Source organism: Podarcis muralis, chromosome 3, assembly GCF_964188315.1.
Source record: "Podarcis muralis chromosome 3, rPodMur119.hap1.1, whole genome shotgun sequence".
NCBI lineage: Eukaryota > Metazoa > Chordata > Lepidosauria > Squamata > Lacertidae > Podarcis > Podarcis muralis.
The window spans coordinates 29,371,767-29,399,523 of record NC_135657.1 but is presented as its reverse complement, the minus strand read 5'-3'; the positions used below and the strand labels follow the sequence as shown (position 1 = coordinate 29,399,523).

Genomic DNA, 27,757 nt, shown 5'->3' with positions numbered 1-27,757 from the left:
TCAGGAGTTTCTGCAATCTGACCTCAATTTGCTAAGGTGAGTAAATAGATAACCCCAAAAGCTTCCTCTTACACACCCCAGATTACAACCCTATTCTTATTTATTTGAGAGTAAGCCCCATCGAACTCAATGGAATGTACACCAGTGTATAGGATTGGGTTATAAACTAGCTAAGTAAGTTTGATTATTTATCTACGCACTACTATTCTGTATGCACAGTTAGGATGATAAGTTTATTTAATATTATTTATGTGTTGCTCTTCCTCCTTAAGGACATGGTAGCAATACCATTAGGTAGATTGAGACAGTTGCCTAGGCTGGCCAGAAATGGCATGTCTTAAAAACAGTATTATTTGTTCATCAGAAACCACAGAAATCGCCGTGAAATTTCTACTATTTCAATGCCTGTTTTTCACCGTCATGCGAATCCTACGTGAATTCTAGGGTATTTTCCTATCCGCCCCGCAAAGAAACGTGTACGGGAAATGGATAGAATGGGCTTTAGGACCCAGCCGATGCTGGTAGGCGAGGCGGAGAGAGAACGGGCGGCTTAGGGAGGAAGTCACGGGAGGCTTTAGCATTCAGGCTGGGAGGTTGGGTTGCAGGTGTGCTTGGAGAGCTGCTGTTGCAAAGGCAGGTAGGCATGCACTTTTCATATTCCCCTCACCTTCTTTAGTGTGAGCCACAGATAGTCATGTTTGTCCCAGTATTTATTTAGCAGCTGCAGGGATCGTATGGGGCGGCGGAGAACCAACGGGAGGGATATTTGCACCCGCTAGGCATTTCCACGATTGCGAAAGAGAGAGAAGCACATTGAACTTATAGGGGAAAACGAGGGGCAATTCGCTGGGCTATTAGAATGGGCAGGGCTTTCCGAGTCGTATGCTCAAGATCACATTAAATTAATGTAAATGAGCTGACGTGGAATTGCTGTTGATCCTTGCCGCTCTCTAGTAGTAGTAGTAGTAGTAATAATAATAATAATAATAATAATAATAATAATAATAATAATAATAATACTTTTATTTGTATCGCACCCTCCCCGGCTGAAACCGGGCTCACGGCGGCTAACATAAAATATATAACATTAGTATATGTTGCCTAGGCTGGCCCGGAATGGCATGTCTTAAAAACATTATTATTTGTTCATAAGAAACCACAGAAATCAATGTGAAATTTCTACTATTTTCACTGTCAAGCGAATCCTACATGTGAATTCTAGATCAATTAATGTAGGATAAAAGTGTAGCTTTGTGTAGTTCTCAGAATAGTACTATCAGTCACATAAGCTATATATCTGCCAAGCACTTCGTGATATATCCAGAATAGGGCTTTTGTCATGTTCAATATCATTTCAGGTTTGCCTCTCACCGCCCCAGCAGAAGATTGCAGCCCTGTGCACCCTTATCTGGGAGTAAACCTCATTGAACATAATAGGACTGTGTTTAAACAGGTAGAGTTTCAGACTGTGTGTTTTGCACTTGCAGTGGGTGAAAGATCTGTTGGGTTTGCACAAGCACTTTTAACCTCAGGCCCAGGCAGGTGGGGTTAGGATTATGTGGGGATGTGATCCTCCTGTACCTTTCTGTCTGGCCCTTAAGCCTCTGCCCAGCCACACTTTATTTTTTCAAGTCACACCTCTCACCAGCCCTGCTCCTCCACCCTCCTTGAGTGCTTGTCTTGGATGGAGTATGTCATTGAATAATCCATCTTGATTTCCTGCATGGAGGACAGAGGTGTGCATGTGTAAACTACAAAGGTAAAATTTACAGGTGTTGTTCCACTCAAGTTTTGCCCCTGGCCCTGCCCGCTACTGGCATGTGGCCATTGGAAGGTTGCCCAGAAGGATTTGTGGCTCACAGTCTGAAAAAGGTTCCTCACCTCTGTCCTGAAGAATCATGGGATTGTGGCCTATCACTTACAGAAAGGCCCCTTTTAGCTAAATTCTGCAGCATTTTAACTTCCAATACAAATGTTGAAGGGGACACACTGTCATTTGTGATTTTTTTTTCTTTTAAAAGAGGAGAGAAGACAATGTATATTTTTGAGCAGGTTTAGCAAACCTACAATAAATGTAAAAGAGATTGTAACATGAGTTGGGTAAGGAATTTCCAAAGGTAGAAAAGCAGTTAGTTGCATAACTGGATCAAAGGTAATGAATACCTCTGAGAATAAGCGAGGAAAGCAAACAAAGGGAGTCCGTGGAGACGTATCTTTATGTAATAATAAAACTAGTTTAAAGCTTGCACATTCTTGCCTTTTCTAATCACAATAAAATGTTCTGTGGAGTTTACATTTAGCCTTTCCTTTTCACAGCCATGACACTACTTCACAGTGCTATGAAGGCATTACTAAATCATTTATTTACCTGATTATTTATTTCAGGGATGGTGAACCTTTCAGCCTCAGTGCTGCATTTGCTTCTCAGCAAGCTTTCAGGAGCCACATGGTAGTGGTGGGCAGGGCCGGAGGCAAAAGTGGGCAGAACAATAAATGTGAATTTCATCTTCTCACCCATTCATTCTTCTTTAGCCAACATCAAGGCAACAGTGGTAGAAACAGAAAAGAATTATGAGGGGCCACAGAAGGAGCAAATAATATTTCTAGGTGGGCGAGTTGTGCCTCACAATATCTCTGAAAGAAAAAGACAGCATATGTTGCCCACTTCTAATGCAATATTCATTTCCCCCACTGAATATTTTTGTGCTAAGCTTGTAGCATTTGGGGAGATGACGGTGGCACTCACAAGATTTTTATCCCTTCTTCTGTGCAGTAAGCATGTCTTCCAGTCCAACTGTATTGATGCGTCTTGTGGCCTCGGCATATTCTGTCGCTAATAAAGCAGGAACAATTGTGAGGAAAGTCATGGCCGGAGGAGATCTGGGTGTAGTTGAGAAGGTAACTGTCAGCACAATCCTATGCATGCCTCCTCAGAAATAAGTTGCAATTTAGTCCAGTGGGACTTACTCCTAGGTAAGTGTGCATTGCATTAATGATCAACCCCAGTAGAACATGTAGCAGAATTCTATGCATGTTTAACTCAGAAACAAGCCTCTCAGTGTTCAGTAGGGGGCTATTCTGAATTGCTATTTTCAGATAGGCCATGCCAACTTCAATTGATGGGGTGCTGGGAAATGCACTAGTTGCCTGAACTTTAATCAGAAATCATGGCCCACATTACTGTGAATCCACCTGCCAACTTTCTCTTTCTGAATCATTTTGTGGCTGTCCCTATAGATTCTAGTACAGTATAGAGCAGGCATTGGCAAACTCGGCCATCCAGATGTTTTGGGACTACAACTCCCATCATTCCTAGCTAACAGGACCAGTGGTCAGGGATGATGGGAATTGTAGTCTCAGAACATCTGGAGGGCTGAGTTTGCCTATGCCTGGTATAGACTCTGCAGATGCCTGCTTTCCTAGGCTTCTGGGACATTTTAAAATTATAGGCTTTGAAAAATGCTTGACTTTGCAGGATTCCATAGGCAATAATCTAGGATACAAGAGCTGATAAAACCCAAGTATTGACCCTTTCTTGCCAATTCCATCAAAATGATTCAAAGAGATTCTTCGCTGTGGTGTCTGTGATTTTTCCCCACAAATGTTTTCTCTCTGCAGAACAGCCATAGCTCACAAGTAGAGCATCACGTTGTGCGTGCAGAAGGTCCCAGGTTTAACCCCACTAGCTTCTGGTAGGGCTGGGAGACATCCTTGTATGAAGCCATGGAGACCCACTGCCAGTCAATCTTGATAATATTGAGCTGGATGGCCCTCTGTATAAGTCTTCTTTACGTGCTGAACATTGTGACTGGTGTTTTATTTATCCTCATGTATATCCTGTCTTTCCTTCAAGGAGCTCAAGGTGGCATAACTAGTTCTTTCCCCATTTTATCATCATCACAACAACTCTGTGAGGTCAGTGAAGTAGAAAGATGGTTACTGGCTCACACAGTGATGCTGTGAACTTAATGGCTGAGCGGGGATTGGAACCTGGGTCTCCCCAGCCTAGTCCAACACTCCAGCCACCGCACCATGGTGGTGCCTATGAATGCCTAAGTTTCTGCATCTTGAGTCTAAACTTTTGTTGCACTTTAACAAAAACATCTTTACATAAAATCCAATTATTGCATTTTAAAAATAAAAATACAGAACCAGAAAACATGTTCGGTATGAAAAAAAAGAAAGAAAGAAAGAAAGAAAGAAAGAAAGAAAGAAAGAGAAAGAAAGAAAGAAAACATGTTCGATATGAGTTCGTGGTTAAAGGGAACATCTCTTTCAGGAATATAAAAATGAGTACCTTATTTGGAAATATATTTATACATATATTTTGTAGTGCTTTGAAACATTCACTAGATGACTGCTAGTTAGATATGCAAACATGCAAACTTATCTAAGTAAAGCATTCCACAAAAAAGGCACCTTCCCTTTGGTGAAACATGGAAAGATTTGCTGGGCCATAAAACCCCACAGGTTCACAAGATTACCATGGCCTCTTGTCATAGTTTATAAGCTGAGAAATGTATTTGCATGGCTGTTAGTATATCTTCACTGGGGAAAGGAAGGAAGTTAGTATTCTGTTTGGGCCACATCATAGCTTTGACTGTCAACCTATTCTATCTATTCTATTCTATCTGAACAGTCAGGAGCTAATGACTTGCAGACCAAGGCTGACCGGCTGGTGCAGATGAGCATTTGTTCCTCTTTGGCACGGAAGTTTCCTAAGCTCACGATCATCGGTGAAGAGGTGAGGACACTAAAATCCAGCATGTGCTGTTCAGGTTTGCCTGGTTTGATACTTTATGAATGGAAGTGAGAGCTGGACCATAAAGAAGGCTGATCGCCGAAGAATTGATGCTTTTGAATTATGGTGCTGGAGGAGACTCTTGAGAGTCCCATGGACTGAAAGAAGATCAAACGCATCCATTCTTAAGGAAATCAGCCCTGAGTGCTCACTGGAAGGGCAGATCATGAAGCTGAGGCTCCAGTACTTTGGCCACCTCATGAGAAGAGAAGACTCCCTGGAGAAGACACTGATGCTGGGAAAGATGGAGGGCACAAGGAGAAGGGGGCGACAGAGGACGAGATGGTTGGATAGTGTTTTCGAGGTTACCAGCATGACCAAACTGCGGGAAGTAGTGGAGGACAGAGGTGCCTGGCGTGCTCTGGTCCATGGGGTCACGAAGAGTCGGACACGACTAAAGAACTAAACAACAACAAAAGGGCACAATTGTGGTGTACAAAAATGTATAAAAATGCAATAGAACAGCAATAGAACCACAATCCACTTGAAAACGAGCAGCAGCAGCAATACACCAGCAGCAATTGATAAAAGCAGCAATTGATTAATTGAGACTATTAGTAAAAAGCAAATAAAATATCCTCAGTTTTTTTTCTTATTGCTGCCTCTTCATAGCCTGTAATTTTTTTTAAGCCCCAAAGAGAGCGATTTGTCAATCCACACACACACACCACCACTATTTCTTTCTCATGTTACCCAATATTATGTAGGTTTATGCATGGTGAACCGGCAAATACTTATGTACCCGTCTCAGTATTATTAACCTTAACTGTGCATCTCTCTCTTCTTTTTACATCAGGATCTTCCCTCTGAAGATGTAGATGAAGAGTTACTTGAGAATGGCCAGTGTGAGGAGATACTGAAGAAAACCTGTCCACAGCAGTATACTAACATTAAAGAAGAAGAGGTACTAATAACTAAAGGTTCATCTAATTATTGAATTAGATGTCACCCCAGTTATGGAACACTTTTCCCAAGGGAAGTTTGTCTGGTGTCAATTTTGTTATCCTTCCTGGGCGATTGCATTTTTATTCTTACAGGCATTTGGATAGCATCAGGAGTCTGGCTTTTGGTGGCTGTTTTTTGGTGTGTGCTCTTACACAGGTGGGATGGTTTGTTTTATATTGTTAGATGACTTTTCTGCGTGAGCCGTTCTAGTGTATTTGTACTGTTGTAAAATATCTTTTATTGTACAATATATTTAATATGTCATTGGCTTTGTAAATTGGTTTGGGATTTCTGACTGTGTGAAGAAAGACATATATTTGGATAAACTAAAACTAACATTACAGTGGTGCCTCGCAAGACGAAAATAATCCCTTCCGCGACTCTCTTCGTCTAGCAGTTTTTTCGTCTTGCGAAGCAACCCTATTAGCGGCTAAGCGGATTAGCACTATTAGCGGTTTAGCGGCTTAGCGGCTATTAAAGGATTAGCGGCTAAGATGCTAAAAGGCTATTAGCGGCTTAGAAAAAGGGGGGGGGAGCAGAAAAAAAATCGCAAGACTAGCAAGACGTTTCGTCTTGTGAAGCAAGCCCATAGGGAAAATCGTCTTGCGAAGCAACTCAGAAACGGAAAACCCTTTCGTCTAGCGGGTTTTCCGTCTTGCGAGGCATTCATCTTGCGGGGCACCACTGTATTCCTTAACCATAAAAAGATTTCTTATTCAGCAGTGATGAGGCAATTTGTAGTTGCTCCAAGTGAAGATGCACTTCACAATTTTTTTCCTCCTTCTTGCTAGCAATGCTGTTGATATCCAGTCTGTATCTCTGCTTGAAACTCTCCTTTGTTTTGTTTCCTTTCAAAGCTTGTTGTATGGGTCGACCCTCTGGATGGAACCAAAGAATACACAGAAGGTTTGCTTTTTCTTTTTTAAAAAAGCATTCGCATTGAGTATGCGCTTTTGTTTTAATAAGCACAATGCCAAAGTCATATTGAGTTAATGTGTGACATTTACCAGTGATAACTGGACAGGTGGAGGTCACCATTACCTGAAAAAGCTGTAGGAGATTGGGTTTGATAATAGAAATTGGACTGTGAAACCAAATCAGCTGGGTGATTTATTCTTTCTTTGTTAATTGACTAAGTCAACAGTCCTATCTCCCCTTCATCTGGAAGTTAGTCCCACTGAACTCAATGTGACTTACTTCTGAGTAGACATGTATAGGATTGTACTGTCAATTGCTAGCCACATTCAGGGAAGCCCTATTTCTGCCAAGCTATGTTGTGAGAATTTGGGCCTGTCTTAGCTCTTCCTTTTTAAAATGAATCTTGATTTTAGTGAATTTTAATGAGTGATAGCCAACACCTCTTGCTTGTCTAGAGTTGGCGGCCTTTGAGTGTAATACAATAAAATACCAGTATATAAGAAATAAAGAGACAAGATGCAGGAAACTTGCTCAAGATAAGCAGGTGCAGCAGTGTCTGGATAGGAGAGAGAGTGCCTGAGAACAATACATTCACCATCTTGAATTTCATCATGGATGAAAGGTGGGATATAAATGTAATATAATAAATATACATGCAACAAGTTTCTATTATATTATCATGGTCTAAATATTCTGAAACTGTAAATCTAACTCAGGGGGTAGCCCAGATTGTGTCCTTGGGGTGTTGCTTGACTCCAACTCCCAAGGGCCCCCTATAACTGGGGTGATGGAAATGGGTGATGGGAGTTTTCCCCCTCAACACCTGGGGACCACCACCCTGGTTATCCCTGGTCTAACCCTATACTGAGAAAAACGCTTGATATGACCTGAGATGACACAGATGACGTTTCAAGCTACAACTCTTTATTCCCTCTTTCAGGACTTCTTGATCATGTGACAGTTCTTATCGGAATTGCTTATGGAGGAAAAGCAATAGCAGGAGTCATTAACCAACCCTATTATAACTACGAGGTAGGAGATGCCTTGATTTGCTGAAAAGTATCAAACAAATTGCCTGATTCCCCTAGCTGCTGCTGGATAATGGTGTGTATATAGCAGTGGTGTATGTATAGATAACAGAAAGTGCACAAAATCAGGCAAATAATTATTTCTAAGGAAAGGATCAACTCTTTCTTACTAAATCCCACTAGGCAAATGCTATACCCACAATCAGGGCTTATATGCAACCCTGTTGTAGAGTCAGGGGAAACTTTTCATATATAACATCAGGAATTCTTGAGTTGTTTTGTTATAAAGTAACACACCATATGCTGCGGTCTGCTGAGATTAGGTTTGAAGGTTGGAAATATTTCTGGATGCTGTGCAGAGATGACCTCGTATGGATGATGGGGATAGAGCTGCTGTACTTAACAGTCAGAGTAAAACCTGGAGCTTTGTCTCATTTACATGGCGGAAAAAGCACTAAATTATAAAGGTAATTGAGTAAGTGAGCTTGATGGTGCAATGACTGGAGTCAAAGATAAAATGTTTGGGAAAGCAAATAAAGATTGTATATCAGAAAGAGAAACAGTTGACTTAGTACCATTAGTGGGATTCTATTTCCCCTTTAGGGAGTTTTGGAGGAAGTAATATTATCTTACGAAGTGTTCTGAGACGTTGTATGTTATTATGGGGCAAAAGTTTGACCTCATACTGCTGTAACTTGGGAAAAGAATCACAGAGTCCTGACTCTCTTTCTTCACTAATCATAAAAATACAATCCCTACCAGGGATGGAACTTGCATGTTAATGGAAAAAAGAGGCAAAAGAAGAGTAATGCTATTAAATAAGTTTTGTTTTCTTTCCACAGCATAAGTGCAGTACTTCCAGCGATCATCTGCGTTACTTCCTTTTTAAAACTGTAGTTTATGGCAAAAGGCATCATTGCAGTGTCTGAACTTTTTGTACCTTTTTCGCAGGCGGGTGCAGATGCAGTCCTGGGCAGGACAATCTGGGGAGTCCTAGGTTTGGGTGCCTTTGGATTTCAGCTGAAGGAGGCTCCAGCTGGGAAACATATTATCACCACCACACGGTCACACAGCAGCAAGCTGGTCAATGATTGCATTAGTGCCATGAACCCTGATCATGTGGTGAGAGTTGGCGGTGCAGGAAATAAGGTGTGGATATAATTTTGTTTCAATTTTTAGAAATATATATATATATTTTAAAAAAGATTAGGACCAAAAAATACAATTGCTCTTCGTGAGCTGTACTGCAGAACATCCTTTCCATGAGAATGAGTACATGGATTAAGCCGTCAGCTGTAGTGGTAGCAATTTCTACATGCTGCTGGCAGTGCTGCTGCTTCCCGCAACAAGGGATGGGCAGGGTGAGGTTGCAGTGAGGTTGAGGGATCTCCAGTTGCCACTGGCAGGCTTGCAGGTGTGTATACACCTGCAGGTCTGCCACCAACCTAGAGCTCACCTGACTTTGTTGCCACTTTGCCACTTTGTTGACATCTCTCTCCTGGCAAGCGCAGTGCCACCACTGTCAGTAGGGTGCTACTGTTGCTTCCCTTTCACTGCTAAACTGAACCTCTTTTCGCATTGTAGGGTGGGATATGCAAGTGTTAGGAAGAAATGTGAATTGTTTTAACTTTTGATGGGACTTTGAGACATAGTAATCATTGATAGGATGGAGATAATTTAGGAAGCGGCCTTCAAAATGATCTGCCTCCTTCTAGTGCTTTTAGGGGGTTTGCACATTAAAAAAACGAAAACATCTTATGAATAAGTTATAGGTTTGTTGTTGTTTTCAGGCAATGGAGTTTGGGCTTTCTTGGGCAAATGAAGCAACTTCAACTGACCCGTCAACAATTCCCTGTGGAGGAGGATCATTTCTCCTGAATTTCAGATAAATTGTTTGCTATGTAAAAATGACCATTGAAATATTGGGATAGTTTCACTGAATAAAAAATGTATAGAACTCTGCCTCCACATAAGCTGGTTGCTACAGATGCATAGTGTACATAGTTAATCACCACCAACTGAAAACTGTGCTGCCCTACTCACTGTAAAGATGTTCAGGGTGTTGTGAGGAAGCATTTTTCCACATGCAGAACGTCTTCCCTTAACTATAGTGACTGTTCTATGCTAACCAGGAATGATGTTTAACAGCTTTGGAAGAAGTCGTGATTTTGAAATGATTTCAAACTTTGGTTTAACGTGTTGCCTTATTTCAAAAGTGTTAGTAGTAACTATAAATAGATACTCACTTGGAATGAAATAAGAAGCTACATTTAATGGAAGATGACTTGGTTGGTTGGTTGGTTGACACCAAGGGAGGAGTGAAGGGATTGTGTTAATGGGTCAAAGCCTTGGTCTTTCTTGCCTTATTAAGTTGAAATTTGATCATCCAAACTCATACAGGGAGAGTTTGCCTGTAAATGCAATTGCCTACATGGTGATTGTAACTCTTTGTTCATGACAGATCATTCAACTTGTAGAAGGCAAGGCATCTGCTTATGTATTTGCCAGCCCTGGTTGCAAGAAGTGGGACACATGTGCACCAGAAGCTATTTTGCATGCAGTAGGAGGTGAGTAAATAGATACACTGGAATAAATGAAACAAAAAGGTTTTCAGATGCTGCTCTACGTTTTGTAATATTGTCTATGTCTGATAACACAGTATGTGTGTCTGTGTACACACATATATATTAGACAATAACCTAAAACGGCCTTTCTATTTTGGGTTGTTTTACCATGCAATTTTTATATGAGGTAGTATTAAAGTTATGATTTAATTTACACTCACATTTGTTGGCATATCTTCTCAAGTGCAAATAAATAAGCAACCACTTGAACTCACTATTGCAGTCATTCCAATTCTTTCAATGGTTAGTTGAAACATTTGATGAAACTAGTTGCATGCACAGGAAGACCTATGTGCTAAATTATTTTCTGTGGCTACTGAATTTCCTTGACATAGCAACTATATTGCTGAGTTATAGGCCAGTTATATTTTGTTGTTAGGTTTTTTCTGGTTTTTGTTACTGGCATAATCATGCATATGAATATTTCAATGTTTTTCAGTATCCATAATATTTGGAGTGTATGCTTGTGAGCTACTTTGTCGAGATTTCTCTTAAAGAGTTGATTATAAATCAATTAAATGAATTATTCATTATGCTAAAATGGGATTATGTAATGGAGGGAAATAAATTTAGATAACCAAGGTATGGAAAATGAGAGTTCAGTTCCTTTACCAAATAACCTTGGAAGAACCATACCTCAGTGGTAGCAGATCTGCTTTGTATGCAGAACATCCAAAGTTAAATCCCTGGCACTTCCAGGTATGGCTGGGAGAGACTTCTGTCTAAAACCATGGAGAGCTGCTTCCAGTCAAGTAGACAATACTGAGTTAGATTGACTAATGGTCTGAACTGGTATAAGGCAACTTACTGTTTCTACAATCCCCTTCCTTTGTAGAAATAGAGCTGCTGTGTTTAAAGGCTAACCTCTTCTTTTTCTTTCAGGCAAGCTCACTGATATTCATGGGAATTTCTTTTGTTATAACAAAGACATCAAGCATATGAATTCGGGAGGTGTCCTTGCTGCTTTGAAAAACCATGACTATTATGCCAGTCGAGTTCCTGAGACGGTTAAACAAGCTCTTGTGCCTTAAAATACAAAGCATGGTGCATTCCACTTGATTGGGAAGGAGCTTCTTATTATTCTTAGCTGGAATTGGTAATGGCTTATGGAATTGGATCAAAGTTTCATTCTGCCACAATGTTTAGTAATTTCCTCTCCCTGCCACTCACAGGTTACAACAGGCATTAAATTTGGTTTTCATTTGGAACAGTAGGTTACTTCAGTTAGAATAGTTCTAAAATGTTATATTGCCCTATGTTTATTGTTATTAATCTATACACATTCCTGTTGAATAATCAAATCTTTACCCAATCACATTTCCTTGATAACTTGAGAGTAAAAACTGCAAGTACCATTATATTTAATGGTGCAAAATAAATCACCTGTTTATAAACCCTGTTCACACGTGAATCACTCAAGTGGGGGCGTGTCTCGTGATGACTGGGGAGCAGGGAGCAGACTGCTTGCCTACTGTTTATGCTAGGCTTCTTGAGTTCAAACATCCATACAATGCTTGACCAGCAGTATGATGCCCCCTTTGTTCAATTCACGTATGAAGAGGCTATAGACAAATGTATTTCAGCTTTTATACACTGAAAGCACAATGTGTCTTGAGTGGATTAAAATGACTGTGAAAATTAAATGATATTTACCATTTCTTAAATGTGTCTTATGGTCTGTTTGGGATTAACACTGGACTCATAAATGGGACATGATGCCCCTTTGATGCTCCCTCTTCTTCTCTCCCCATTCCTCATTGCACACACAGCTTGACTCTGATTTGGGAAATCAGTTTTTCATTATGTCTGAATCTGGAAACTGGTTTGTCTTCTTCTTTTGCAGGAAGCCCTTATTCATCGTTTTCTGGTTTGCATATCATGGAATATAGGTTTAACAAACCAGGAAGTATTTTTATTTCATTAGAAGCAGCCTAGGGGAGATTGGGAAAAAAAATTGGATCAAGACTGCAGTACAGGAAGAGAGGGAGTTTAATCCACCAAAATTTCCCTTCTCATGTAAAATAATTATCCCCTCTGTACAAAGGAGTCTGGATCACAACTGATGTGTTTAGCTTGTGTTACAGCTCCAGGCAGAATTCTCACTGCAACACCTCAAAAGCTGGAAATCACACCTTTTGTACAAATTACCCCAGATTTCCCACTTTCTAGTTTCAGTGTCATTGCTTAAATCATATGGAAGGTTCATAAGTAAGATAAGCCCCAGTTAAGTAGGCATAGAGGAAGAAGCCACTTAAATCCTAGTATTTTTAGTGTTCTAATTGTATTTTATTTAGCAGTATTATGACATGTTCTTGTTCATTAGGGAAACGTTCAATAATCTAAAAGAGTGATGATGAGGAATGTCCACCTAGGCCTAGCCTAGGAGGTTAATGGGAAAGTGAGGAGTATCTGCTATGAACCCTTACTATTGGTTAGAATTGCAACCTAAAATATAATAATAGTCATAGCCCATCAGTGACAATGACGCAGCATTGCCCATGCCCCATCTTCTTTACAGAAGACCAAGGTTTGAAATGAAGGTCGCAGATTTTGCCCTTTCAGGCACCCCCTTTTGAAAAGGCTGCCAATATCCCAGCTGCCCCGGGGCTACTTGACAGCCCCCAAACCCGCCACGTGTGCCCTCGACAAGGATACTGTACACGGCTGCGTGACGGGTAGCCACACGCGCTGCCAAACCCGCGCCTGCCACGTAACGTATGAAAAGCAATCGCGTGAAGGAATCGCCCCTCGTTCTTTTCTGAGGGGAGGAGCCGCGGCTGACAAGGCGAGAAGGGATTTACGGTTTAGGAGAAACGCGCTTCGAGAGTTACGGGGTTGTGGGCGGGGAAGAGCCTCTCGGCCTCCTCCGGGGAGGAAGACGCGCAGGCGTCAGGCCTTGTGAGCAGCCGGGAGCCGAAGCAGGAGGCGGCGCTGCTGCCTCTACTCGAGAGGCGGGAGCAGAGCCGGGAAAGGGGAGGGCCGCGTCTTCAGCCTCGCTGCGAGTCGCCGCGCTCCTGCCCGGTCCTTTCTGCCTGCTGCTGCCGCCGCCGGAATGGCGCTGAGCTTGACGGTGAACCCCTCGGACGTCCCTCTCGGTAAGGGCTGCCCCTCTTTTCCTACACGGGACACGGGAGGAGGCCAGCGGGCAGCCCCTCCGGTGGGGCTGGTGGAGCGGGGCGTGTGGCTGCCATGTTGCGTCAGGCGGCGGTGGTGGCGGCGTCTCGCCCGTCCATTCATCCTCCCGCTCGCCCGCCTGGCAGCGGGGACGTTTCCAATGCCAAGGGCAGAGCGAGACGCGCCTCGCCGCATTTCCACCCCATCTCTGGGCCGAGGGTCGAGGTGGGCGAAAGGGGACGGAGCAGGGGTGGTGGGCGAGGGGGGAGAGAGAAAGGGCTTGAGATGGTGGGAAGAGGCCGGCAAGGGCAGGCAGATGTGAAACTGGGAGCTCGAGAGCCAAATACCCAATCTGGAGTAACAACCATGCATGTGGAGGCAGAACATACCCATAATCCACCTGCCAAAAGTGAATTTGTAGTTGCCAGCTGCATTATTTTAAGTGGGAGCCTCCCTTCCCTTCAATGTATGCATAAGCAGGCAAAGGGAGAAAGGGGGTGCGCTGGTGGGTGGGCCGAGCTCGACTGAAAGGGGCTGACACGTGGCGCCGAGCTGGACAGCTGGAGGATCTTCTATTCTGGAGTATATATAGGCCACAAGCATCGGAACCTGGCATGCCTGGGACTCTGGATTAGTGATTCCTTCACGCCCTTCACAGCCACCCTGTTCAATAACAATCGGGGTCATGGAGAATAATGCAGGGCCACTTTGAGTGGCACCGGACTTAACGATCAGAAAAGGCACCTCACTCCTTCACTGTAGATCCTTACAGTCTATACGATGTGTAGATGCCATCAAACAGAACCAAACCCAGGGAGTTTTGGTCCACGTAGTGCAAGAGAGAGAGAAAAAGTAAATTCTGAGCATCTCTCTCTATATGAAATTCTATAAATGCCATTTCGTTAGTGAATTGGCGCTGCTTTTAGACATAGTGGGGCGTAGCTCAGGAGGATTTTATGCTCAGTCATGGGATTTCTGAATTGTAATTATAGCTTCTCATCCTGCCTCCTGAAATAACTCCAGTGTAGCCTTGAATAATGTGCACTTGCCTGCAATAACACTCCTTAATAATACTGCAAATTCAGCATATTAAATATTGTACCATAAATATTGTTCTACTTAATATAAGTAAAGTTAAAACATTCATATTTTGCTGTGCAACTTGATCCTAAGAATGCTTACTGAGAAGTAAGCTCCACTAAAGCAAGTGTGCTTATGCTATGGACACAATGCAGGAAGATGTTCACCCAGAACGAAAGCTTGTGTGTTCCTCTCTCTTTGTCCCTCTTTTTGAAAAAACCAAAATCGAAACCTTGACCTGAAATAATATGAATGCATGAATGCTGAGTTGGACTGAGTTAGGCTGCAAGTCTTTGAGTCTAATGTAGAAAAACACTCAGTATTTTAACAGTGTGGTCCTTTGCAAGTTTCTTCAGACATTCCTCTTAATTTTACAGGACTTGCACCAAATAATTTTGCCTAAGACTATTTAGAATTTGAACTTTAGTTTAATGCACACTTATTTGGTATATTGAAGCTAGTGGTACTTAAAGAAGTGTCAAAGCTGCACAATAACAAAATGATAAACGTAACTTAAGTGAACTTGAGGATCTTTTGTTTAGTTAACTAAGACTGTAACCAGGACTTACTGCCAAATAGACATGCATTGCATTTTTATGTTTTTTAAAATTAAGACAAATCTTGTAAATAAGCCACAAACAGTTACTAGCCTGAAATACTTGTTTTACTATCTTGCTGTGGGCTAGTAGAGGAGTAACAGAGTTCATTGCCTCCTGCAGCAACCCTCTGCATTTCTAGCTGATTGTGAAGGAGGGGCTTCCCTCTGGCTGCTTGCTTGGGAGGAGCAATAGGAAACTTCATCCCTCTTGCACCAGTCTACTCACCTGCAAGCAGTTCTTGTCACCTATAGCTACCAGGGGAGTGCTTAAAATCCAAGTATCCAAAATTTTAGACAGATGTGACCTTAACAGCAGTCCTTGGAAGTTTAGAACTGTTAGTGTGTATTGCAGACAAACAGAATAGCTGCTTTAGGTTTAGGTTTAACCTGCTCCCATTGAAATCTGCAGGGCTTAAAGATAAAGATTTGTTTGGATCATGCATTTAGTATAGTGTTGTGGTTCAGCACTTTGAATTTTGAGATAGTGCTGGTAAGTGAATTTACAGCCATTCCCTACTGAGGTCATTACTGTAAACTAGTCAAGGCTTTCCCCCTTCTCTTCAACCCTAATTGCTGCCCGGAAAAATAGCCAACAGGAATAAACTGATTTCTTTCCTGAGAGTATCGGTCTTCAAGTGATGAGAGAAGTGTTGAGTTTCATCTCAATCCCTTCAAAAATTATGACTTATGAAATATTTCCTCTTTTAATCAACAAATACTGTATTTTAGGAGCCTTGCTTACTGCAGAACATGTGAAGGATCATGTTAAAATTTCAGTTGAAGAAGGCCAAGAGAACATTCTACGGGTATCTGAGTAAGTGCCTTGTATCTTTGCCATTAGTGCTTTTAAAAGTCAATTTATATATTTATGCTGTTGAGTGGAGGGCAGAAGAAAGAGTAATATGATTTAATGGTTGCTTGTGGGATGAATATTTAGCCATCTCACTTCTTTGCTCCTGTTTAACCTCTATCTTCTGTATTATAAAGCTATTATATGTGTTTGTATATATTCACATACTGCTCTTTTTTATTGCTACTTTTTATGTAAAAAACCCTTCTTCAGTTCTTCGTTGAACTGAGTTTGGAGTGGTATTATTAATAAAATTAATTTAGGAATTCTCCTGTTTGTAATTATTTTGTTTTTGCTATCTTTATTAGGCTTAGAATCCATTTTTACCTGTTTTAGCGCCTGGCAACTAAAATAGTAGTATTCTTACTGTAAACTAATTGATTTAAATCAGTTGTGCAATTTGTATTTCACTTCCAGTCTTCTTCCCTCCTCCCCCAAACAATATTTCATTGTAAATGGTTACCTCAATTTAGTTTAGTAAACATGCTGGCTGTTTCACCACTCTTTGTCCCTTCTTCATATTCAAAGTAAAGGGGCTGACACTGGTTCACTCATTTCTATGAGCTAGTTGTGAATACAGGGGCACCTTCCCCATCAAGAAGCATGGACCAGAGATGAGCAGCATCTGCCTCTCTTCATTTCAAGTAGAAAAATGCTAGTTTTTAAGTTCAGAATAATAAAAAGGAAGATTGCCCTGAGCATTGTGTGTGTGTGTGTGTGTGTGTGTGTGTGTGTGTGTGTATATATATCCTGATTATTTTTTAAAAACACATTTTCATGTTGCCACCTTTCTTGCTTGTTAGTTAATTGAACATCATCAAACTTCCAATGGTTTTTCTCCTCAAATAACGAGAATTAGAGTAGTGCAGCAAATTATAAAGGTCTAAAAAGGGACAGGCACTTAACTGATTTTTTATTTTTATTTGGTAGAATGCCCATTAGTTCATTTAAAAATAACTTGCTATGCTGCTTTTATGATCCATCCTAATGCAATTGTATTTCAGTCTGGAGAAGCTCATGTATTTTTCTTTCTCTCTCTCTCTCTCTCCCCGCCCCCCCTTTAAATAGTCAAGTTACATTTACAGATGTGAATTCCATAGCTCGCTATCTGGCTAGAATTGCCACATCTGCTGGATTATATGGATCTAATTTGCTGGAACACACTGAGGTATGAATCAATTGCTTATATTTGAGATTGCCTATTTGATTATGCCCCCGCTATTTGATTAACACCTTAAATGTTGCAGAATGATGTGAACTTCTTTTAATATTTTCCAATGGCAATGGGTGGTAATCAACTAAGTTTTAGTTCAAAGTAGTTCCACTTAAATTAGCGAACTGCAATGCACGGTGTGTGTGGCTGTCCTTGAAAATGGTGCAAAACGTGGTGTCTTGACTCCTTCCTGGAACAGGATATCGCCAACATGTTACTCCACCGTTGAAAGAATTTCACTGGCTGTTAATTAAGGTAAAGGACCTCTGACAGTTAAGTCCCGTTGCGAATGACTCTGGGGTTGCGGCGCTCATCTCGCTTTACTGGCTGAGGGAGCCGATGTTTGTATGCAGACAGTTTTTCCGGGTCATGTGGCCAGCATGACTAAGCCGCTTCTAGCGAAACCAGAGCAGCGCACGGAAACGCCGTTTACCTTCCCGCCGGAGCGGTTCCTATTTATCTACTTGCACTTTGACGTGCTTTCGAACTGCTAGGTGGGCAGGAGCAGGGACTGAGCAACGGGAGCTCATCCCGTTGCGGGGATTCGAACCGCTGACCTTCTGATCGGCAAGTCCTAGGCTCTGTGGTTTAGACCACAGCACCACCCACGTTAATTACCTACTAAGAAAAGCTCATTGTGCTGGTTTTAGTGTGGGAGGCATAGTACCTCTGGCAGGGGACTCATCGTGCTTCTTCTGGGGTAGTTTCTCAACCCTTGGTCCCTACCGTGCACCCAGTTCTCCCCTGTGGCTCCTAGAAGCTGTCAGGGTGTGACAGCAGCCACACCCCAGGAGTGGCTTCAACTGGCTGGCTACATGAGAATAGCCAATGGGTCTCAAACCCTCAGTGCATTAGGGACCTCCCCTGCATGCGAAGATAGGCTCCAGCAGACTGAGTGGCTGAGACCAATTGTTGGTTTTCAGTAGATCTATACTGAGTAATACTTAGGTTAATAGCACCCAGTGTGTGATTTTTGGTGTTGGCTATAAACAACACTTTTATATAACTTGTTACAAAATATTTAAGCAAAAACAACTCCCTTCTTTTCCAAAGGTTGACCATTGGATGGAGTTCAGCACCACAAAGTTGTCTTCTTCCACCAGTTTTGCTTCAGCAGTTCAAGAGCTCAATAACTGCCTTTCTCTGAGAACTTATTTGGTTGGGAACTCTTTGAGTCTTGCAGATTTCAGTGTTTGGGCAACACTAAAAGGTAAATAATATAGAAAATGTCTTAAAATTGCAGTACCTTGATAACTACTCATTTATGTATTACATTCACCAAAGTGTTGCTATCCTTTGAAATTAAAATCCAAAGAATTCTCTTCTTATTTTTACATACTAGTAAATTTAGTGAGACCAGCCATTTTTCTTCTTTTTGCTGTGCAAGGTGTTATGTTATTTCATTGTTTTAATGTAATGGCTGTTTTAAATAGATTGTTTTAATTAATAGCTCCTCTGGAAGCACTTTTAGGTTTGAAGAGTTAGATATTGATGTCAGATTAAATAACATATAATGTTTTGCATGAATTAAATTCTGCAGCATAATAGGTTGCATACCTCATTTTTGTTATATGAATGAAAGTAGCTCTATTCATTGAAGGCTACAACCCATGAAATCTACAGATCTGTTACATTATTGTTTAAACAGCTTTTCCAACTGTGTTTTTACCTTTTTCGCCGGTGAATTATTTTGTAATGTGATACCACTTTCCCCCCCAAAATTGCATATGTTTGAGGAGACCTGTACACCTGAACAGCTCAGTGAATGCCTCTATTCTGTGCCCTTCCTAAAATTATAGCGTAGAATTTGATTTTTATCTAGTGGTGTGTTCTCATAGCTGAGCTTCTAATATTGATCTGTGCTCATGTTTGGTGTGATTCATGTCAGTAAGAAATCTTGCCAAACTGTCTGCTTCCTAATGTTTAATAAAACATAGCTTTCCCTCCCAATAGGCAACAGTGCAGGGCAAGAGCTGTTACTTCATGGTAAAGCTCCAGTTCATGTAAAACGCTGGTACAACTTTCTTGAAACACAGCATGTTTTCCAGTCAGTAGGTTCCAGGTGGACTGTGGGAGCTGCTATCCCAAAGACTAAAATGGTAAGCTTTTTGCTGATTAGGCATTTTTGGCTCATATTCTACCAGAGTTCTGTCTTCTAAGGGTGGATGTAAATGATTTTATCTGCAAAGTGCTGAGCAGAAAAGGTCACAATGGGCTGCTGCACATCTAAGACGCAAAAGATCTGAATCAGCAGTGTTGTTAGCATAGTTTTCAAAAGAAGAATGGGAGGAAATTAAAAGCTTGCTCATTACTTTGTGACTTTTCGGTTGGTTCTTATAAAAGGTATCGCACCACTGTTGCTTTTAGATTTTTTTCTAATAGACCAGCACAGCCAGCAGCAGTTTTTGTCTTTCTGTGCAATGTAGCCTATACAGTGGTACCTCGGGTTACATACGCTTCAGGTTACAAACTCCGCTAACCCAGAAATAGTACCTTGGGTTAAGAACTTTGCTTCAGGATGAGAACAGAAATTGTGCTCTGGCGGCATGGTGGCAGCGGGAAGGCTCATTAGCTAAAGTGATACCTCAGATTAAGAATAGTTTCAGGTTAAGAACGGACCTCAAGAACGAATTAAGTTCTTAACCCGAGGTACCACTGTATTGGATGTAGTGCTCAAAGTACAATAAAAAACAAGTTAAAGAAACAAGCATATTCAGTTTAGAATTGAACTGTTAAGATGCAAGCTTTAACTGATATTGTTGTGCCACTCTAACAACCTTGTCATGTTTCAGCTTAGGGATTTGCTCACAGTAGCAATCAGTGGGAAAGGACAGGGACACTTATCTGACCTCCTGTCACTGACTTCACTGTGTTTGCTGGGATGGGTAGGGAGGTCAGCATGGTGCAAACTTACCAGCAGGAGCTCTGGATTGACTCCTTTGCTGCATTTGCACTGCACCAACCTTTCTGCTGCTTCACCCCTCTCCCTCCTGGTAAGCGCAGTGTTGTAACGGGAGATCAGATAAGCACCACCACTTCTCCCTGCTGACCACTGCTGTCTGTTCAGTAACAGAAAGATAATACTGGAAGGTCCCCATTCTAAATGCTGGGGGCACAAGGGGGGGGGGGTAGAGCTGCCAGGGGAATGAGGTGGCAGAAAAATCCTCTTCCACCAGCCGGCTTTTCTCTGGATCCAGCCCATTGAACTTGTGCTGCTGTTCGTAGAGCCCATCTCAGATAATTATTTACTCACTCAGTTGTTACTACTAACTTAGCTTTCATAATAAAAGTCTGTGTGTTTCTGTTCTCAGTTTGTGATTTAATAATTTCATTCATTGTTTTAATTTTAAGGCAGCAGAGAAGAAGCAAGATGTTGGGAAATTCGTTGAACTCCCTGGAGCAGAGATGGGAAAAGTCATTGTTAGATTTCCTCCTGAGGCAAGCGGGTAAGTTGACATTTGTAAATTGGTGTGTGTAAGGACTTTTAAACCCATACTCCTTTCGCAGTGTGAAAGATAGAAAATGGATTTTCTCTTGTAATTTTCATAAGGAAAGGAGAATTTAAAAACCATGTTACTTTTAAATTACCTTTTAAAGCGTGTTATTTTGTATGAAACTGCTTATCTTTAGATGCCCTTCCCGTGTAACTGAAAAACGTATGTGCCAAACATTAGGAGAATAGAGTATATTTTGAGAGTTTGATTTCCGTCTCATTCTGTCCTGGGAAATCTCAGTGTTCTGCAAAATTGCTGTTAGCTCACATTTCTTTTAATTAGAAAATGTAAAGATTCACAATATTTGTGTTTTATCAGTGAAATTTTTTAGCTTACATAGGCCTGTATCCAAAGAACTGTGAGTGGAGCTTCACTTAGGGGATAGGGCTTTCCTTTCCCTGCTCCCTTCCTTCTGGAACCTCTTGCATTTTTTTGAGCTTTTTTTGATGATAATCAGGCTATAGAATGGTTTTTGCCATATCAGTTATTGAGTATTGTGGTAGGCATTTGTCTTGAAAGTGATATAAAGTGTACCTTAAACAAAAGAATGGTGATGTGTGCATGTGCAGTTCCTAAGCCACTGACTTCAAACATTAACTTGGACTGAGTTCAAAAACGATTGGATTCTGTTCTCAAGAGGCTATGAAGTTATGACTGAAAGAAAAATTTTAAAGTTTTTTTTTTATGTTAAACAAAACATACTTTACAGTCACAATTAAAGAAGGGAAATACTAATATTTTGCCTCTTCCTTTGGCTTGCTCTATTTTTTTAACTTTACTTTCCCCTTGTATCCAACATTCTTTTCTTCTTGACATTCTTTTCTGCCTAGATACTTGCATATTGGACATGCAAAAGCTGCTCTGTTGAATCAGCACTACCAGGTCAACTTCAAGGGTAAACTGATCATGAGGTTTGATGATACAAATCCAGAAAAAGAAAAAGAAGATTTTGAAAAGGTATCTTTTCATAACGATATCTCATTCTGGGTCTCCGATTGTTTTGATTTCTATACAGTTCTGTTTGTTAACTATGGAGTGGGTGGGGACACCTCACATAACACAAAGGGTATCATTCACACAGGTGCTTTAGGAATAGCCTGGGGCTGAGCCTAAGTCCTTTCCACCCAAATGTTGTCCTTGCTTTTCAGCAGACAGTTGGCTGTTTGGCCTCACCCATGTGCTTCTAGGCTTTCAAAAGTTACCTTGGGTGATGTGGGATGAAACAACAGAGAAGAAAAGCTCATTGCACTGGAATAAAATATGAACAGAGCTAGAGAAGATCTCTCTCTTATGGATTTATTTGATTTACAATGCAAACTATGAAATAAACAGTATAGAGCATGATTCATTGTGAAGCTGGGCTTCTAAAAAGTGTTTTTTAAAAGACCACATTGATAGCAAATGAACCTCTCTCACCCCAATGCATATGCATTAATAGTGCTAAGAAGCCAAGTGGGCTTGCTATAATTGCACTGAGGATCTTGTTCTTCACTTTGATGGCTCTGGTTCCCACCTAAGATGACCTATTCAGAAGGAAACAGTGGCTAATGGTATCAGAAGGTACCGAGAGGTTGAAATTGCCGGTGAGATCTAGGATATCCTCATGCACAATACAGAAATGCAAAAATTGTTTTCTCTGGATAAATTAAGCATTTAGAAGAAACTAAATTGACATAGTAAGATTTCAAAGTTCTTTTGTAGAGCTCTTTAAGCAACCGCAACCCCCAAAGACCTACTGGATCAGGTGAAAATACGGATCATGTGAAAAAGGCATAATCTGTCAGCGAGAGGACTTAATACTAGGATTTTTGTATATCAAGTTAATCTTTTCAACATTTATATCTTCAGGTTATCTTGGAAGATGTTGCAATGCTGCACATCAAACCAGACCAGTTCACATACACTTCGGATCATTTTGAAACAATAATGAAATATGCTGAGAAGCTCATTAATGAAGGGAAGGCTTATGTAGATGATACGCCCGCAGAACAAATGAAAATGGAACGAGAGCAAAGAACAGAGTCCAAGCACAGAAATAACTGTAAGATGCTTTTTCTGGCTTCTATCTCGTATTTGCTTTGCTAATTAGTTGCTTAGTTGTTGTTACTATTGTTATTGTTGTTGTTATCATCATCATCATTTATTAAATTTGAATACCACATAAAAATACAAAATGAGAACCCAAAATACATAACAATAACAAAAACAAATCAATAACCCCCTTCCCACCAACACATTTAGAAGGACATAGAATGCTAATCAGCCAAAGGCCTGTTTGAAGAGGAATATTTTTGTCTAGTGCGTAAAGATATGTAATGAATGCACCAGGTGAGTCTCCCTCAGGAGAGCATCCACAAATGGGGAGCCACTGCAGAAAAGGCCCATTATTGTATTGCCACCCTCTGGACCTCTCATGGAGGAGGCACACAAAAATGGGCCTCAGATGATGATCTCACTAATTTTTTGCATATCTAGTTAAAAGATCATCATGTTGTAGATCTGGGAAAGACCTCTGTCTGAGATCCTGGAGAGATGCTGCCAGTCAGAAGAGACAATAGTAGCTAAATAAATCTCTGGAATTTCAGATGAAAAAACGTTAAACCCTTTAGTTAAGGTCATTGCCAAAATACCTGCTAGGCTAGAGTTGCTGTCAGTTTTAGCTCCATTCTTGTTGGAGATGTCTCACTTTTGGTAAATAATATTTCATAGTACCAGAGCTGGGTTATTAAATCTGAACTGAATCTTTGCCGTTTTATAGCCGTTGAGAAGAACTTCAAAATGTGGGAGGAAATGAAAAAGGGAACGGAATATGGGCAGACCTGCTGTCTACGAGCAAAAATTGACATGAGTAGTAACAATGGATGCATGAGGGACCCAACTCTTTATCGTTGCAAAAACCAGCCACATCCACGAACAGGAAATAAATACAAGTATGTGTTAAGAAATGGGACTTGCAATTCACTTAGTGATAGGGCCACTTACAGTGAGATTAGTAGTGGGCCTTGGGCTACTGTGCTCTCAGTTGCAGAATGAGAGACTCTCCCAGTCCTTCTTTCAGTGCACAGGGAGGGAAGCAAACCAGATGCTGGTTTGTCATTACCTGCAAACCAGCACTCATGGTTTGTTTCTCCATTAACAAACCACAAGAGCTGTTTCACATGTCGTGCCAAGCCAACTTCTGGTTTGTTTCCTCCTCAGCATGCTGAAGGAAAGACCGGGGAGGATTGACTCCTGAATTTTTGAAGTGTTGCCCAGCACATTCATATTCTTGCTAAACCATTCTTAAAATTTAGCGATGGTTTCTCATTAAGTGTGGATGGGGCCATTGAATTGGTGTCTTTATCTTTGGCCCTTTATCAAATTAAGTTGAGTTTTGCTTTGCCTGATGAAATCCCAACAGTGTTATGGAAAACCTCCTCTTTTCACAGCAGCTTCTGGCCTTGCCAGCATAGCTTTGTCTGATTAAAAACTGGGCAGAGATAACATTTTGCGGGGATTCCATCCTAATACTGCTGTGGACTGGGGATGTACTTTCCAGGGAGAATTAGAGAGCGGCTTCTTAACCCTTCCTTCCTCCTTTTAATCTCTTTCTACTCCCTCCCAAATCTGAAATGGGAAGTGAACTGGGAAAAAGCACACTGTGTGTGTGTGTGGTTTGCTGGGATTGGAAGCCATGGAAGATGTTAAGTATTCTTCCTTGCAGGTGGCCCCCTGTCGTCCCCCCCCCCATTCTTACTATCTCAGTAAAAAGGGATTTGGGGTAATAATGGGGTTTCACCCTATTAATTTTTTGCTCCAAAGAAGTTTGCTTTATGAACTGACATTTAACAGTTCCAGCTGGGCTCAATCCTCTACTATCAGTGACCTCAAAAGAAAAACCTTCCTATTTTCTCTTTCACTTTTTCATTCTGGAAAAGCAGTTCCTAGAACTAGCTCATTTCCTATAATTACTGTGGAACTAGCTCACTCACTATAACTACTGGGTTTGTGCTGTAATGTTAAAGTTTTGCTTCTGTTATATATTTAACAGAAGCAAAACCTGAACAGTACAGCACAAGCACTTTGAGAACAAAGGTACAACTGTACAGTATAGTGTTTGAGCTTGGTTTTAAGATAGTGGAAAGTTCTTTTTTTCTCTTTCATTAACAGTAGTCATCACAACAGGCTAAATCTTTCCGTTGCTTTAGAGATTGTTTATTAAATTTATTAATAGTGTGTGCAGTGCTGAACACTTTCAATGTGCACATGAAGCTTACTTGCATTTTTTCTTACATTTCAGCATTTATCCCACGTATGATTTTGCCTGTCCCATAGTTGACAGTATTGAAGGTGTCACTCATGCATTAAGAACAACAGAATATCATGACAGAGATGAACAGTTCTACTGGATTATTGAAGCCTTGGAAATAAGAAAACCATATATCTGGGAGTACAGCCGCTTAAACCTCAACAACACTGTATTGTCTAAAAGGAAGCTCACTTGGTTTGTCAATGAAGGGCTAGTGGATGGCTGGTATGTTAAAGGAGTTAAACTTGGTAGGAATTATGCAGGTGTTTATAGATGTGCACATTTGTTTTGCAATCTAATCAGTGTATAGATAATTTTTCATAAGCAGTATCTTACACTAAAAATAAGTTGTTGTGGCTTTATTTTTTTAATTTACAAAGATTACTCCAAAGAATGAAGAAATTAACAGGTTTACAACTCGCTAGATATTGTGTTAGTCAATATATTTTAAACACCCTTGCTCAGTCTTTTTATCCAACAACTTTTCTTAACTGTCGGTGTTAGACTTTCAAACTCAGATAATAATTGTTCAGAATTATTGGCTATTATTATTATTATTATTATTATTATTATTACTATTATTTATACACTGCCCATCTGGCTGGGTTTCCCCAGCCACTCTGGGCAGCTTCCAACAAAATATTAAAATACAATAGTCCATCAAACATTAAAAGCTTCCCTAAACAGGGCTGCCTTCAGATGTCTTCTAAAAGTCTGGTAGTTGTTGTTCTCTTTGACATCTGGTGGGAGGACGTTCCACATGGCGGGTGCCACTATCGAGAAGGCCCTCTGCCTGGTTCCCTGTAACTTGACTTCTTGCAGCGAGGGAACCACCAGATGGCCCTCAGCAGTGGACCTCAGTGTCTGGGCAGAATGATGGGGTGGAGTTTTGTGCTCAGTTTTGTGATGAGCAATGTTTGAATATGTAGGTTCAAAGTAGGGAATGTGTGTGGGTCTCCCCACACTCTTCTTTTCGTGTAATCTTTCCTTTTCAACTGAGGTTTCAAACCTGGGGAACAGAATGTGGCAGAAATCTACCTAATAGTAACAAAAAACATGCAAAAGGAATGGTGGATTAATTTACTTTTCCATGGCCATCTGCACAATTATTAGTACTATATTAATCAGGTTAACCAGATTGAGTTTTTCTTCACATCACTTGTATACCCAAAATATATGATTGGAAGGATGCTCGTTCCTCTCAAGTGTCATTATTGACAACTTTTTGCTACATATAAATTAAGCAAAATGAGTAGAAATCTCCAAAAAGAAGAGAGTTAAAGTCTCAGAAATTTTGGTATGAATATTAATAACATCCCTTGGGTAACTATGTAATTATTTAAGAAATCAATGGCACAATGCATGCATTGCTTATGTTTGTTGAAAAATTACTGTTACTTTCTGATATAGTGTTTTAGATATACATTGTATCATTTTCAGTAAAACCATTTCCAGCAAACACTCTTCTGGTCCTTAGATTGTTCTGTGCTTATGGGATGCCTTCTGTTCTTGGAAAAAAGACCCAAGAATTAAGCAGGTTGCTATGAATTCATCAAAGTTGCTATCACAGCTTTTGCAGGATAAAAGAAAGATGTGCATGCTGTTGTAAAGCCAAAATAAAAAGAGAATTTTAAGAATCCTCTCTTCCAAGTTTATTCAACATAGGCTTCTTGATATTGTCACAATTTTGCATTGTTAAATTAAGCAGAAATTCCTTTCTATTAGGGATGACCCAAGATTCCCAACTGTGCGTGGTGTCCTAAGAAGAGGCATGACAGTTGAAGGACTGAAACAGTTTATTGCTGCACAGGTAGGTGGTTGCATGTCCACTCTCCCTTCAGCTGGAGTGTCTTTGTAGATCTAGTTACAGGTAGGTAGCCGTGTTGGTCTGCTGTAGTTGAAACAAAATAAAAAAAATTCTGAAGTGTGCATGCACACGAAAGCTCATACCAATAACAAACTTAGTTGGTCTCTAAGGTGCTACTGGAAGGAATTTTTTTTATTTTGTAGATCTAGTCGTTTTATAGATGAGTCCTTTTTTTGAAGAACATCAGGAAAGTCTTCCTCTTGTGACTTTGATTGTTCAGTTGTCCAATCCTTGGGTAGCCTTTTACATGTTTTGGGGCTATATCTCCCATAGTACTACCAACCTTACTGTGAAACATGGACCACTCATTCTCTGAGATACTCTACCAGGGACCATAGGATTATGATTTAAAGAAGTTGATACATCATATTAACATTTGGAAAATAATACATCAAACAACTATAGCATGTTCAATATCTAACTGGACAATTGATCCATCTTTAATTTACCCTCAGACTTATACCTGAAACTTTTAAGAAAGCATAGTGTGTTAAAGAAGACCGTCTCTATTTTGCAACAAAGAATGATTACTTATTGATGGATTCCTCCGACCCTCACCCCCAGCAAGACACTTATTTTTAGTCCTGAGGAAGGATGGTTTTTTTTTTGTAAAGAAGTAAGGTTGTGGAAGAGAATGGTTAAAGTAAATAAGATGTAATTCAAAATGCAACAACAAATAACACCATCAAGATTTATGGCCTTTCTTTCTCCTATCCCCCTCTTCCCATTATATTTTACAGGGCTCTTCTCGATCAGTTGTAAACATGGAGTGGGATAAAATTTGGTCATTTAACAAAAAGGTACATGCTCCTCCATTTTGATCTGATGACATTTCTGATTGACACCTGGTCTCTTGTTGCTGGTTGTGAACCCAGTGTTCTTTGGAATGCTCTTCAAAGACTAGCTAATGCAGTATGTTGCATCACCTTGCTCCTCA

General features: G+C 40.6%; 2 protein-coding genes across 6 annotated transcripts in view; both read left to right on the top strand.

Annotated features, from left to right (window-relative positions):
* The first annotated feature begins 527 nt into the window (after nucleotides 1–527).
* On the top strand, nucleotides 528–11,980 carry BPNT1 (3'(2'), 5'-bisphosphate nucleotidase 1). 3 transcript variants are annotated; one of them, XM_028724613.2, is made up of 10 exons: nucleotides 528–637; nucleotides 1,359–1,453; nucleotides 2,774–2,898; nucleotides 4,640–4,744; nucleotides 5,598–5,705; nucleotides 6,604–6,652; nucleotides 7,605–7,696; nucleotides 8,644–8,841; nucleotides 10,154–10,259; nucleotides 11,199–11,980. In XM_028724613.2, the coding sequence occupies exons 3-10, from the start codon at nucleotides 2,779–2,781 to the stop codon at nucleotides 11,345–11,347; spliced, it is 927 nt and encodes a 308-aa protein (XP_028580446.1). In that variant the 5' UTR covers nucleotides 528–637; nucleotides 1,359–1,453; nucleotides 2,774–2,778; the 3' UTR covers nucleotides 11,348–11,980. The 3 variants fall into 3 exon arrangements, with proteins under 3 accessions (XP_028580446.1, XP_077781727.1, XP_077781728.1); XM_077925601.1 differs by having other exon boundaries at nucleotides 557–633; XM_077925602.1 differs by lacking the exons at nucleotides 528–637; nucleotides 1,359–1,453; nucleotides 2,774–2,898 and adding an exon at nucleotides 2,949–2,973.
* A 998-nt stretch (nucleotides 11,981–12,978) lies between these two features.
* EPRS1 (glutamyl-prolyl-tRNA synthetase 1) overlaps nucleotides 12,979–27,757 on the top strand; it is a 39,637-nt gene continuing 24,858 nt past the window's right edge. The window contains exons 1-12 of one of the 3 annotated variants that reach the window (XM_077925598.1): nucleotides 12,979–13,411; nucleotides 15,838–15,922; nucleotides 17,027–17,126; nucleotides 18,225–18,381; nucleotides 19,125–19,270; nucleotides 20,523–20,617; nucleotides 21,496–21,622; nucleotides 22,514–22,706; nucleotides 23,424–23,595; nucleotides 24,945–25,178; nucleotides 26,679–26,763; nucleotides 27,561–27,620. In XM_077925598.1, the coding sequence (XP_077781724.1) occupies nucleotides 13,369–13,411; nucleotides 15,838–15,922; nucleotides 17,027–17,126; nucleotides 18,225–18,381; nucleotides 19,125–19,270; nucleotides 20,523–20,617; nucleotides 21,496–21,622; nucleotides 22,514–22,706; nucleotides 23,424–23,595; nucleotides 24,945–25,178; nucleotides 26,679–26,763; nucleotides 27,561–27,620 (1,497 nt within the window). In that variant the 5' untranslated portion in view covers nucleotides 12,979–13,368. The remainder of the gene's footprint in view (nucleotides 13,412–15,837; nucleotides 15,923–17,026; nucleotides 17,127–18,224; nucleotides 18,382–19,124; nucleotides 19,271–20,522; nucleotides 20,618–21,495; nucleotides 21,623–22,513; nucleotides 22,707–23,423; nucleotides 23,596–24,944; nucleotides 25,179–26,678; nucleotides 26,764–27,560; nucleotides 27,621–27,757) is intronic. The other 2 variants (XM_077925600.1, XM_028724616.2) reach the window with 2 other exon arrangements.

Bases quoted from the DNA above. Each gene is read 5' to 3' on its own strand.
- BPNT1 (XM_028724613.2), top strand. From the start codon at position 2,779: ATGTCTTCCAGTCCAACTGTATTGATGCGTCTTGTGGCCTCGGCATAT. The intron at 5,706-6,603 runs GTACTAATAACT...TTCCTTTCAAAG, and splicing joins CTAACATTAAAGAAGAAGAG to CTTGTTGTATGGGTCGACCC. The intron at 6,653-7,604 runs GTTTGCTTTTTC...TCCCTCTTTCAG, and splicing joins AACCAAAGAATACACAGAAG to GACTTCTTGATCATGTGACA.